General features: G+C 39.4%; 1 protein-coding gene across 1 annotated transcript in view; it reads right to left on the bottom strand.

Annotated features, from left to right (window-relative positions):
- The window catches only part of LOC112071601 (homeobox protein aristaless-like 3), a 13,079-nt gene extending 7,663 nt beyond the window's left edge, over positions 1-5,416 (bottom strand). Inside the window, exon 1 of the mRNA XM_024139040.1 lies at positions 4,991-5,416. Coding sequence (XP_023994808.1) covers positions 4,991-5,354 — 364 coding nt within the window. The 5' untranslated portion in view covers positions 5,355-5,416. The remainder of the gene's footprint in view (positions 1-4,990) is intronic.
- Positions 5,417-14,781: the final 9,365 nt, after the last annotated feature.

Genomic DNA, 14,781 nt, shown 5'->3' with positions numbered 1-14,781 from the left:
CAGCGGGCACAGTCCAACACTCAGACATCAGTTACAGATAGCCAGGGGCACAGTCCAACACTCAGACATCATTACAGATAGCCAGGGGCACAGTCCAACACTCAGACATCATTTACAGATAGCCAGGGGCACAGTCCAACACTCAGACATCATGTTATAAAAACAAAGCATTTGTGTTTTCGTGAGGTCCACCAGATAAGAGGCAGTAGATGACCAGGGATGTTTTCTTGATTAGTGCGTGAATTGGACTATTTCCCTGTCCTGCTAAGCATTAAACATTTAGGGAGTACGTTAGTGTCAGAGAAAATGTATGGAGTAAAAAGTACATCATTTTCTTTAGAATGTAAGGAAGTAAAATAAATAGTTGTCAAAAATATAAATAGTAAAAGAAGTACAGATACCCCCCCCCCCCCCAAAAACTACTTAATAGTACTTTCAAGTATTTTTACTTAAGTACTTTACACCACTGGTAAAAGCTACACTACAGCATGTCTGATGTCTTTTTGAGTAACTTATTCTTAGATTGTAAAATCTTAATAACCTCTTTCCAACTCTTGGCATGATGAACTATGATGTGAGGTTGGATCTAAATAGAAATCAGGGGTTACATCCTAAATGGCATCCTTTTCCCTACATGATGCACTACTTTTGACCAGAGTCCTAAGGGTCCCTATTCCCTATATAGTGCACTACTTTTGACCATAGTTCTAAGGGTCCCTATTCCCTATATAGTGCACTACTTTGACCAGAGTCCTAAGAGGTCCCGGTACAGTAATGCACTAAATTGGGTAAAAGGTTTCCATTTTTTAGACGCCAGGACAGGAATGTTGTGTTTACGGTGGAAAGAAAGCCCTCTGTTTTGGAACAGAAATTGAAATAGGTTGATGTTAAATGACTGCTCTCAAATGGTCCCTGTGTGAGGCTGTGGACATACATATTACTTTAGGACAGAGGAGGAGTGCGCAGATACTGAGGGAGAGTGATTCTCTTTCTGGGACCACAGAGTTAGACATACTGTAACAAGGCAACAGTAAACATGTCGTCCCCACGAATGATGCTCCCCCCCGCGCGTGTGACAATACATTCAACTTAATTACTATTACTGTAATGTAAGCAACGTACAACGGACGGAGACAGGCCCGTTCCCTGATTTCATTGTGCAGGGACAATTAAACATAACAATAACAGTCTTATCTACAGTCCAGTCATCCAAACACACCCAGAGTAAACATTATGTGTACAGTCCAGTCATTCAAACACGCCAGAGAAACTTATGGTACTGTCCAGTCATCCAAACACCCCAGAGTAAACATAGGTACAGTCCAGTCATTCAAACACACCCAGAGTAAAACAATTATGGTACAGTCCAGTCATCCAAAACACGCCAGAGTAAAACATTATGGTACAGTCCAGTCATCCAAACACCCCAGAGTAAAACATTATGGTACAGTCCAGTCACCCAAACACACCAGAGTAAACATTAGGTACAGTCCAGTCAATCCAAACCCCAGAGTAAACATTATGGTACAGTCCAGTCATCCAAACACGCCAGAGTAAAACATTATGGTACATGTCCAGTCACCAAACACCCCAGAGTAAACATTATAGGTACAGTCCAGTCATCCAAACACCACCAGAGTAAACATTAATGGTACAGTCCAGTCACCAAAAACACGCCAGAGTAAAAAACATTATAGGGTACAGTCCAGTCACCCCAAACACCACCCAGTGATGTCTGAGTGTTGGACTGTGCCCCTGGCTATCTGTAACTGATGTCTGAGTGTTGGACTGTGCCCCTGGCTATCTGTTAATTTAAAAAACAAGAAAGTGTGTTGTCTGGTTTGCTTAATATAAGGAATTTGAAATGATATTTACTTTTGATACTTAAGTATATTTTGGCAATTGCATTTACATTTTGATACTCAAGTATATTTAAAAACCAAATACTTTTAGACTTTTACTCAAGTAGTATTTTACTGGGTGACTTTCACTTTTACTTGATTCATTTTCTATGAAGGTATCTTTACTTTTACTCAAGTATAACATTTGGGTACTTTTTCCACCGCTGGCTTTTACCAAGAGCCCACATCCTCTCTCCCTATGGTCCAGTGTAATTGGAGATGTACAGTATGTGAAATGCATTTACAAAACTGTACAGTCGAGATAAAGTCCAAATGGACCAATGTGAGTATATACTGACATCACGTGGACATTTCAGCTCTTCTCTCCCTGGCCTCTTGTTATGTAAATGAAAAATGTAACATTTTGCGAGCATTGGATTGGGTTTAACAGTATTTTATAATTGACTTCTTATGCAGATTAGATAATGAGATTGAAGTATTAGTAACAAGTTTTGATGAAATAGCATTTTTGTCATTTAACTTTTCCAAATGTAAAATGTTTTCTTTTTAATCATTTTGCTTTTGTACATTTTTTTTTTGGGGGGGGGGACTGTGAAGGTCAAGAAGTGTCAACATGCAAGAGATCTCGGTTTATGAATACCTGGTCAATTGATCATCCCCCTATCTCAATATATCAATTTCTTTGTATAACATTTTTATGCTATGTGGGATAACATCCCACTGCTCTACCATCCTTAAACCCCAACCCTCCCCCGCCCCTTCCAAGCACCGATAGACAAAACAGGAAGACTAGTCTGCCTTTGAAGGTGTGTGAGTCTGACTGTGCCCCAGAATGTTGGACAGCAAGCAACTGTCATGTGGACCACATCTCCACTCAAATCTGACCCAGAAAACCAACAGTCAGGTTAAACTGCTTTAGAGTTCACAGACTGACAACAAATGGATTTCTCTTGTCCCCCCCAAAAAAGTATCCATCTAATCATACCAATATTTGGGGCTCTCAGGAGCCACAGTATTATATAGTCAACAACCCCTATTTTGAAAATTTTAATAAACTCTTTCATTAAGTGTTTTTAATAAAAAACCTTTGTGTGCGTGTGTGTGCGTGCGTGCTCGGCGTGCATGCGCACTAGTGTGTGCGTTCCTGCGTGTGTGTGCACTCCTGCGTGTGTGTCAAGTGTGTGTGTGCGTGGGTTGTGTTTGCTAATATCTGAAGAATCTAAGAAAATAAATAATTCAAGACCACAGTCAAAGCCTATGGAAATAGAATATCATCCAGTCAATTTGACATCAGACCATGCTGTTATCTAGATTGCAGATAAAGATAAACTGTCAAGATGGAGGCTCTCTGCACCATCATATGGCTGTCTTTGGCAACAACATGAATCAGACTGATATGAATGTTATTCTGAACACATACATCACTAAGTCCTTATCAGAACTCACATGCCTTCATTGGCAACTTTAGAGGATGGATTTCAAAACTTCAATAAATAATACTGAAGAACCATGTCATATCCTAAGACTTGAGTTCATGGGATATTATACAAGTTTAATAAAGTGTTTTAAACGTGGACTGCTGTATTGTTGCATGCTTCAAGCCAAAGATGTTTTGTTGTTGTTAATCAAATCTCACATTAAATCATCTCATTACATTATCAAAACATCTGAGTTGGCCAAAGTTTTATCTCATTTGCATGTTCAGTTTTTATATCTAAAGTTAATCTAGTTCTAATTTTAATGAATAGAATATATTTTACAATTATTTTTGAGAATGTTCTAATGTGGTTAAATGTGATGATATTGCAAAAGAAAATGTCATCTGAAAAGTTTGACGTAAACAACAAAAGGACACGGAGTCAAATTTAGCATAAAGGACATCTTGAGAATCTAATTTGGATATGTGCAACTTTACTTAGCTATTCAGAAACAAAAACAGCGCTTTCAGATAAGAAACATGATCAATTTCAAAATAAACTTTAGCTGTATTTTTTACATTTTTATTTATGAATGTATTTTGTGAAGGCTGCACGGGATTGATGTGTTTACACCGCACGGGTGGAAGCTTCCTGCGCGGACGCCGTAATCACGCACCTAGACGGCTCAGTCACTTTCTGACCTTTGGCCCGCTCGCACTTTACATCAAAACTAATTGTGACTACCAGTGTCAAGTGCAGATAAAACCTGATGACGTATTTATCACCAGTGATGTGCGTCCACTTTTACCAAGTGATTTTTACATTGTGATAGCCTACATTTGGTGACACAACTAAGGTAGCCTAAAGGCTAAAATACATTTTTAGATATAGTTGCACATTCATTTGAGTAGGCCTAGACAATTACGTGGGCTATATCATTTTGTAGTCGTTTAGGCTTATAACATGCCATGGCCCTATATATGTGTTTCAATATTTTATTAACATTTTATAGGCAACATTGGGGAAATTATGTGCACCAAAAAAATAATTAAGTTCTGAAAAAGAACTCGCAAGGAACAAAATATAGGCCTAATTCAATATGTTAGCCTAGTATTATCATGTGTGGACTAAATAAGCCTTAGTAGCATTCAGATCTATACTACAAAGTAATTCCGTTTTGGGGGGGATTTCTTTGATCCGGGCCTGCTGTGTGGACTAATAAAGTCTTTCGATAGTCATTTGGAACACTATCATAATTCATTCAAACAAGCTGAATAATAATACAATTGTAGGTGAACAATTAAAAATCAGACATTTAGTGAAAATGAATTACGATCGTTGGAGACGTTTTTGTCCAAGGCCTTGAAAAATACGCTGGCTGTGCAGCGCCAAAGAAACTCTGAAAATATTTTTATCCAAGTCACCACACTTTAAAGACAAACTTGAAACAAATTGAGGTAGCTGGCTACAGAAATGTTGATCTCCATGATTTTTTTCACGATGGATTTTGCCTATGTTTGATAAGTCAAACGGTTTCCACAGGCAATAGACTCAGGACATTATTCAGTTAAGCCTATATTATTTTGGTAAATAGCCTACGTTATAATAATAATAATAATAATAACGATTATTATGATAATTATTACTATTTTCGTAGCCTCACACACTGATGGCCGTGATTTCGATTATTTTAATAAAAACTCCACTTACCCTCCGAGTAATTTTCATAAAACGAGCCCTTCCCGCTTACTGATAAAACCTTTTGGTCCTGATTAATATTTTCCATGTATTTGCTGTGTTTGTTGGGCAAGGCGCGAGGATTCGTGGAGGCTGCCCCGTGCGTAAAGTCCGCGGGCACGCCGTCGTTAAACCGTCCCATGGAGCTTGAGCTGTAGAAGTCACCCTGATCCCGGAGACTCAGACGGTGAGCGAGAGGAAGATGTGTACTTTTCTGTAGTTCATCGCAGGGAAGGAACGAACCTCCAGAACTATTCTGATCCAAACCGGGGGAGTTATTCAGTGTTGTCCGGTTTGGCTGCGAAGAGAAAGACAAACAACTGTCCGCCTCCATCATGAGGTCAGTCCGGCATGCACTTTAACGACTCTACTCTGGTCCCGGTTACAGTGAAAGCAAGGTTTCTGTGCGAGCGCGTGTTTTTTCTTACTCTTTTCTTCATTTGAAGTGGGTGGGATTTAGGAGATCATGAACAAAGACCCGTGAAACAGGGAGGACTAAGCGGGACAGTGGGCTGATATGATCCGCCAAGAATTCAATCACGTGTGATTCCTGTCGCTACAATTAACCATTTAAATCCTCTTTCATTTTGTTACAAAAACAAGCAGATGACTAATTCGGGCAGGGATATAGAGAGCATTTTACGCAAGGCACATTAAACAAACATGAAGGCGTTTTGTTATGTTCAGTGCCAAATGGCCAAATGCGCCCGAGGAAATGTATTGTTGCCCTCATTTTTTTCTTCACTTTGTTTTACAGATTATATTATTTTAGACCCAACTGGCCGGATTAATGTCAACGCAACAGTAATTCTTTGTGATTCAGTTCAGGGAATGTGTGTGGTGGGGGGGGGGGTATCTATGAATATCTTGTATTATATTACATTATAATCTGTTGGCTACAATTCATGCACAACGCTTGATTTTCGAGCTCTTTTTGACGTTCTTTCTCAAATGCATTCTACTTGAAATGTTAGAATACGCATCATTTCAGGAGAACACTGCCGAAACATATTAGAAATAATGGTGGGCCAGTTGTTTGTCTTTTTTTTTATGCTGTTGGCTACATTTTGAATATCCACAATGAAACTGAACTAAGGCATTTTGGTTGAAGATGAATATCACCTCAAATCTACTGAATAGACGAGATATCTTAGTTATGCGCTAGCTTCTTTTTTTTTTTTTGCCCATCAATTAGACTTCATAGAACCGGTTCAAGCAATAGCAACAGGGTTTGTCCTTATACTGCTGGGCCGGGTGCCTTGAATAATGCATTTAACACACAGAAAACGGATACAGAAATAATTATTTTTACCACTGCCATGTCCCAACAGCCTTTGGACAGTCTGGACGGGTAGAGCGTTTTGGCCATCTACAACCTCTGTTTTTTGGATCGTCTTGGCGGGAAGACAGTGTGACATTTATTATCTATTTACTACATGTTTTAGTTTGGTAATGGTATTAATATGTGTGTGTGTGGGGGTGGGGTGGGGGGGGTAATGTTATCATTGACAGGCTGTCATATTCGATATGGATATGTCTTGCTTTGTGGCATTTGCTTGTTTCCATTTATTTTCAAAATATGTTATTTTCCAATTCTTGAGACAGTCTTGCGTTAAAAACAACAAAATCAAATACAATTGCATTAAATCAAATAGAGCATACGGACATAAAAAAAAATATATAAAAAAATAAGCTATGCAATAACTCCGTTGCATTTGATAATTCCAAATAAAAAAAAACTTCGAAACAAACGAGCAGTTGATTATTTCAGAGGTCAGAGGTCAATAGAAACTGACAACTGAAGATATTCAGAATAACCATGTACAATATCGAATGAAATATACCAGGGCCTCGTTTCCCACAGCCTTTTGTAGCATTATGATCGTTAGAATCGTATAACTTCAGCACGAAGTTGCCAAAGTATTTGCAATTGTTACAAACAAGTGAAGGATAAAAATGATTCAACTGAAAACCCGAGACGACTGTAATTAAAATAGACATGTCGGCTACGTGTGCCTATATAGCCTATTTCAATCATATTGGAATCAATTTCATGTTCAATCAATTGAGTTCTATTTTGTGACTAAGCGACAGTCTGTAATTTTTTGCCTCAATGTGTTTCATGACGTGTAACAAGATGACAACAATAACGTGTCCAATCTGTGATTTAGTGCATTAGTATTGGTTAAGCATAATACGCCGCCGCAATAGCCTATCTGCAGCCATAGATGGTAATATCTCTCTCGGAGCTGATCCGTCGTCAGAATTGTGGAATACTTCCAATGTTATTAAGGTAAGATTTGAATAGAGTTAGCGAACTTCTCTCTACGTGCTTGTTTGGAAAACTTAAAAAGTTGACTAGAAAATAACAATGCATCTGGTACGATCAACGCACTGCTTAAGTTAGAACTCAACTGGGAGACGATACATTAGAAAACACCTACACATTTTATACATGTCAATGGAACATTATCAGGCGTACTGAAGGCAGATGATACCATATCAAAGGCAAACATCGTCAATCACCAGCCACAAAAGGCTGAACAGGTAGAGGTCGTATAGTACCAAAATAAAAAATAACGACATTTAATTTCAAAAAGGTAGGTTCGTTAAATAGTTGTCAGATCAGTAGGCCTAAAAAGTCTACTTCATAATAAATAAATAAAAGCGTTTTTTGCCTATTTTATAGGCTAAATATAGTGCAGGTGGGCATCGCCATTACCTCAAACATTAATGAATTGGAGTGTAAAATTACCGAAGTTGTGATTTCACAGAAAATAAATCAGATTGTAAGGGAATTCTTTTTTTTCTCTCAGGGAATCTAGGCCTACAACCTTTGAGTTCCGTTTGTAATGAACAGAAGAAGTTAACCAATTTAAGACACTGTAAAACTGCAATGCTTCCCAGTTGGCTTTTAAATGAACTTTTCACTACTCAGAAGTATATTTCCAGGTGAATAGAATGAACCTTAAATAACGTCAGCTTCTAGTAAATAGTGCTTGGAACTTGAGGTTTTGACAACAACGTTAAAGTTATCGGAAATACTGAAAACATTACTACTTTACTGTGATTAACATAATGTGACTATAAAAATAGACCTTTAAGCATTCTCATTAAATTCAAACGTTTTATGGCGGGCAGTCCAGGGTCAACCTATTATTTATTTTTCCTCAACTAAATAGCTACAGGATAGGCTAAATAAAGTTGTGGCATGAGCAAACAAGACATAAATACACACATTCTCTGATTCTAATTTTCACTCTTTAAATATAAAACACACAAAGTTTGACTACTCTGCAGAAAGATGTAGCCTGTAAGATTAAAGGATTCTAACTGTTGATATTGACACGGGATCTCCAATCTGCGCCATCTCTAAACACGGTGCACTTACGGAGCTCAGAAATGGCAACGTTGGTTTTGAAGACCTCTCATAATCTTTTGGATACATATGGAGGCCGCATGGAGCCAAACCTGATGGACAAGTGTGTAAACAACCGGGCCATTTGGGTATATAGGGGACATAAGTACCGTTTTTATTTAGTGTGGCGTTCCAAAAGTCTAAACTGTCAACAGAGAAGGGAAGCTATATCACTTCACTATAACATACCGAAATTGCATGACGTGTGCAGTTATAGGAAATGTCTACCATTGCAGAACTCGTTTTCTAGTTTATAGTTTATAGTAGGCTACTGTATTACTAACATATGCCTAAATTCACTCTACAGCACAGCTTCCAACAACAGCCCACTGGGCACACACTGGTTGAATCAACGCTGTTTCCACGTCATTTCAATGAAATTACGTTGAACCAACATGGAATGGACGTTGATGTCTGTGCCCAGTGGGATATCTGTGGATCTACAGCCAGCCACATTCCCAAGTTGGTCATTTCAGAACAAAATTAGATGTCCATGAAACACTCACAAACAAACACCTGCATGTTATGATTTTACTCTCCTGAACCAAAAGGAGTGATCATGACCCTAAAGGAGTGATCATGACTCTAAAGGAGTGATCGTGACCCTAAAGGGGTGATCGTGACCCTAAAGGAGTGATCGTGACCCTAAAGGAGTGATCGTGACCCTAAAAGAGTGATCGTGACCCTAAAGGGGTGATCGTGACCCTAAAGGAGTGATCGTGACCCTAAAGGGGTGATCGTGACCCTAAAGCCATAGTGCAAGCTGGTTCTAGAAGTTGCTCACATAAATTACAAAGACACGACTACATAACAAGTGGAGAAGACCAGCAGCTTTATGATCTGGCTGATTTGTGTCCTTTGACTTAATGCAATTAATTAATGTGCAACATGACTCCGATTATGTTATTTGGGTCAAGACGAGAGCGCACGTAGAGGCTGGAGAGAGTGTTGTCTTGGGGTCATTCCATATGATTTCAGGAGATAAGAGGTGTTCAACTTTGACCCATTTTTGCATACCCTACCGTACCATGAGACATCCATGTCTTCATGACTGACAAAGATAAACGGTTGAGTTTGATATCATTTGAAAGCTTACAAACAGGGTTGTCAAACTATTTAATAATTTCTTGAAAAAAAAGGTTTTTAATTAAAAAAACATATTTTGGAAAGTTTATGTTAAGGGTCCATAATAAACCATGTGTAAGGCATTTACAAACCATTCGCTCATCATTTATGAATCATTACTCCCACATTTGTAAATGTTAGTAAGCAAGTTATTCACACACATACACACACACACACAAACACACATATATATACAGTGCCTTCGGAAACCAAGCCATGAGGTCGAAGGAATTGTCCGTAGAGCTCCAAGACAGGATTGTGTCAAGGCACAGAACTGGGAAAGTGTACCAAAAAATGTCTGCAGCATTGAAGGTCCCCAAGAACACAGTGACCTCCATTTTTAAATTAAAGATGTTTGGAACCACCAAGACTCTTTCTAGAGCTGGCCCCCCGGCCAAACTGAGCAATCGGGGGAGAAGGGCCTTGGTCAGGGAGGTGACCAAGAACAGAAGGACAAACATCTTTGCAGCATTCCACCAATCAGGCCTTTACGGTAGAGTGGCCAGACGGAAGCCACTTCTCAGTAGAAGGCACATGACAGCCCGCTTGAAGTTGGCCAAAAGGCACCTAAAGACTAATAAACAATGATAAACAAGATTCTCTGGTCTGATGAAACTAAGATTGAACTCTTTGGCCTGAATGCCAAGCATCATGTCGGGAGGAAACCTGGCACCATCCCTACGGTGAAGCATGGTGGTGGCAGCATCACATTGTGGGGATGTTTTTCAGCAGCAGGGACTGGGAGACTAGACAGGATCGAGGAAAAGATGAACAGAGTAAATTACAGAGAGAGAGATCCTTGATGAAAACGTGCTCCAGAGCGCTCAGGACCTCAGATTGGGATGAAGGTTCACCTTCCAACAGGACAACGACCCTAAGCACACAGCCAAGACAACGCAGGATTGGCTTTGGGACAAGTCTACGAATATCCTTGAATGGCCCAGCCAGAGCCTGGACTTGAACCCGATCGATCATCTCTGGAGAGACCTGAAAATAGCTGTGCAGCGATGCTCCCCATTCTGAGTCCGAGGTGCTGAAGGAGCTCCTCAAACTTGACCCCAATAAAACATCTGGATCAGATGGTTTAGACCCTTTCTTCTTTAAGGTTGCTGCCCCTCTCATCGACAAGCCTATCTCCGACCTTCTTAACCTGTCTCTCTTTTCTGGGGAGGTTCCCATTGATTGGAAGGCAGCCACGGTTCGTCCTTTATTTAAAGGGGAAGATCAAACTGTTGGAAAAACATGTCAATTATCAACTGACTGGTTTTCTTGATGTCTGTAGTATTCTCTCTGGTGTGCAATCTGGTTTCCGCTCAGGTTATGGATGTGTCACTGCAACCTGAAAGGTCCACAATGATGTCACCATTGCCCTTGATTCTAAGCAAAGTTGTGCTGCTATTTTTATTGACTTGGCCAAAGCTTTTGATACGGTAGACCCTTCCATTCTTGTGGGCCGGCTAAGGCGTATTGGTGTCTCCGAGGGGTCTTTGGCCTGGTTTGCTAACTACCTCTCTCAAAGAGTGCAGTGTATAAAGTCAGAAAATCTGCTGTCTCAGCCACTGCCTGTCACCATGGGAGTACTCCAAGGCTCGATCCCAGGCCCCACGCTCTTCTCAATTTACATCAACAACATAGCTCAGGCAGTAGGAAGCTCTCTCATCCATTTATATGGAGATGATACAGTCTTATACTCAGCTGGCCCCTCCCGGGATTTTGTTTTAAATGCTCTACAACAAAGCTTTCTTAGTGTCCAACAAGCTTTCTCTGTTCTGAACACCTCCAAAACAAAGGTCATGTGGTTTGGTAAGAAGAATGTCTCTCTCCCCACAGGTGTAATTACTACCTCTGAGGGTTTAGAGCTTGAGGTAGTCACCTCATACATGTTCTTGGGAGTATGGCTAGACTGTACACTGTCCTTCTCTCAGCACATATCAAAGATGCAGGCTGAAGTTAAATCTAGACTTGGTTTCCTCTATCATAATCACTCCTCTTTCACCCCAGCTGCCAAACTAACCCTGATTCAGATGACCATCCTACCCATGCTAGATTACGGATACATCATTTATAGATCAGCAGGTAAGGGTGCTCTCGAGCGGCTAGATGTCCTTTACCATTTGGCCATCAGATTTGCCACCAATGCTCCTTATAGGACACATCACTGCACTCTATACTCCTCGGTAAACTGGTCATCTCTTTATACCCATTAAAAGACCGACTGGTTGATGCTTATTTATAAAACCCTCTTAGGCCTCACTCCCCCCTATCTGAGATATCTACTGCAGCCCTCATCCTCCACATACAACACCCGTTCTGCCAGTCACATTCTGTTTAAGGTCCCCAAAGCACACACATCCCTGGGTCGCTCCTCTTTTCAGTTTGCTGCAGCTAGTGACTGGAACGAGCTGCAACAAACACTCAAACTGGACAGTTTTATCTCAATCTCTTCATTCAAAGACTCAATCATGGACACTCTTACTGATAGTTTTGGTTGCTTTGTGTGATGTATGGTTGTCTCTACCTTCTTGCCCTTTGTGCCCAGTAATGTTCGTACCATGTTTTGTGCTACTAGCATGTTGTGTTGCTACCATATTGTTGTTATGTTGTGTTGCTACCATGCTGTGTTGTCCTGTGTTGCTGCCTTGCTATGTTGTTGTCTTAGGTTTCTCTTTATGTAGTGTTGTCTCTCTTGTCGTGATGTGTATTTTGTCCTAAATTTATATATATATATGTTTTTTCTTTTAATCCCAGCCCCAGTCCCCGCAGGAGGCCTTTTGCCTTTTGGTAGGCCGTCATTGTAAATAAGAATTTGTTCTTAACTGACTTGCCTAGTTAAATAAAGGTTAAATACAAATAAAAATAAAATCCAACATGACAGAGCTTGAGAGGATCTGCAGAGATTAATGAGAGAAACTCCCAAATACAGGTGTGCCAAGCTTGTAGCGTCATACCCAAGAAGACTCAGGGCTGTAATCGCTGCCAAGGGTGCTTCAACAAAGTACTGAGTAAAGGGTCTGAATACTCATGTAAATTTGCTATTTTTGTAATAAATTTGCAAAAATGTCTAAAAAACTGTTTTTGATTTGCTATTATGGGATGAATTATTCCACATTTTGTTACGTTACAGCCTTATTCTAAAATTCATTAAATTATTTTTTTCCTTCATGTGTATATACAGTATATATACACACTACCGTGCAAAAGTTTGGGGTCACTTCAAAATGTCCTTGTTTTTGAAAGAAAAGCACATTTTCTTGTTCATTAGAATAACATACAATTAACAGAAATACAGTGTAGACATTGTTAATGTTGTAAATGACTATTGTAGCTGGAAATGGCAGATTTTTTATGGAATATCTACATAGGTCTACAGAGGCCCATTATCAGCAACCATCAGTCCTGTGTTCCAATGGCATGTTGTGTTAGCTAATCCAAGTTTATCATTTTAAAAGGCTAATTGATCATTAGAAAACCCTTTTGCAATTATGATAGCACAGCTGAAAACTGTTGTTCTGATTAAAGAAGCAATAAAACTGGCCTTCTTTAGACTAGTTGAGTATCTGGAGCATCAGCATTTGTGGGTTCGATAACAGGCTCAAAATGGCCAGAAACAAAGAACTTTCTTCTGAAACTCGTCAGTCTATTCTTGTTCTGAGAAATGAAGGCTATTCCATGCGAGAAATTTCCAAGAAACTGAAGATCTCGTACAACGCTGTGTACTACTCCGTTCACAGAACAGCGCAAACTGGCTCTAACCAGAATAGAAAGAGGAGTGGGAGGCCTCAGTGCACAACTGAGCAAGAGGACAATTACATTAGAGTGTCTAGTTTGAGAAATGCCTCACAAGTCCTCAACGGCAGCTTCATTAAATAGTACTCGCAAAACACCAGTCTTAATGTCAACAGTGAAGAGGCGACTCCGGGATGCTGGCCTTCTAGGCAGAGTTGCAAAGAAAAATCCATATCTCAGACTGGCCAATAAAAATAAAACATTATGATGGGCAAAAGAACACATACACTGGACAGAGGAAATCTGCCAATGTCTACCAATGGCATGCCCATCTTTTTGAGAAAAATTACACTGGTCACTCAAAACATTTATTAAGTATTTCTAAAAATGTAAATAGCATCCACTTTAGATGATGGACTGAAAAAATACATTTACTAATGATTAGTAAATTGTTTGTTAATATGGCAGTAATGATGAATAAATGGTGAACACACACAATACCTGTACCTTTAATATCTATGATCTAAAAAGGTGTAAATTTGACATCACGCTCGGGTTGAGACTCAACATGCTCTTGAATACAGGGTGGGTGTGATGTTTTGGCTGATAAATGTACTAAAATGAAAATACAATTTCAACTTTCAAATGGTACCAGACGGTTCTAGGTTCACACATCTGAGAATGTTGACTTGAGTGGGAATATCCATTGTTTTAAATTAAATTGTCAACCCTCCAATAAGAAACCTATTGAATTACATTTAAATGTCAATGGTGTACCAGCTAAATTGCAGTGGTCTGAAGGGATAGGTCCATTCTATGAATTCTGTTTCTATGATTTAAATGACACCCACACTGTATTCAAGAGTATGCTGTGTTTCAACCGATAGCGYCCACAACAGATTATGTAAATTAGGGTCTACGTTACAACATATGCGAAAATGAGACAAATCTGAGTTAACACGTTTTTAGATAATTGAAATTAAAGGTTAAAAAAATGTATTTAAAAAAAAATATATATACTTTTCCAAGAAATTATCAAATAGTTTGAAACGCTGTTCGTAAACTTTAAAAAATTATACCAAACTCAACAGTTTTCAGTGATCAAGACCTGTATTTCTAATGGTGGGGTATGGCACCCTATCATTTACTGTAAATCAAAAGGGGTGCAGTCAGAAAGGGATTGAATTCATATGGGTGTCAGGTAGCCTAGCGGTTGAGAGCTTTTTGAATCCCCAAGCTGACCAGGAGAACATTTTGTCGATATGCCCTTGAGCAAGGCACTTAACCTTAATTACTCCTGTAAGAGTGCAGAGAGGAAGATTTGAAGCGAAATCACAAAATCTGTCCAAAATAAGCCCAATGTATCTCTCAACTTGTGGCTTGCCTTCCCGCCTCCGTTGTTAGGTTGGAGACATGAGCATCTTGTCATTATATACAGATCTCTGCTATGGATAAGCGTGTCTGTTAAATGACAAAAAATGTAAATGAATGACCC

Source organism: Salvelinus sp. IW2-2015, unplaced genomic scaffold, assembly GCF_002910315.2.
Source record: "Salvelinus sp. IW2-2015 unplaced genomic scaffold, ASM291031v2 Un_scaffold1658, whole genome shotgun sequence".
Classification (NCBI taxonomy): Eukaryota; Metazoa; Chordata; class Actinopteri; order Salmoniformes; family Salmonidae; genus Salvelinus; species Salvelinus sp. IW2-2015.
This window is presented reverse-complemented; position numbering and strand designations above follow the sequence as displayed.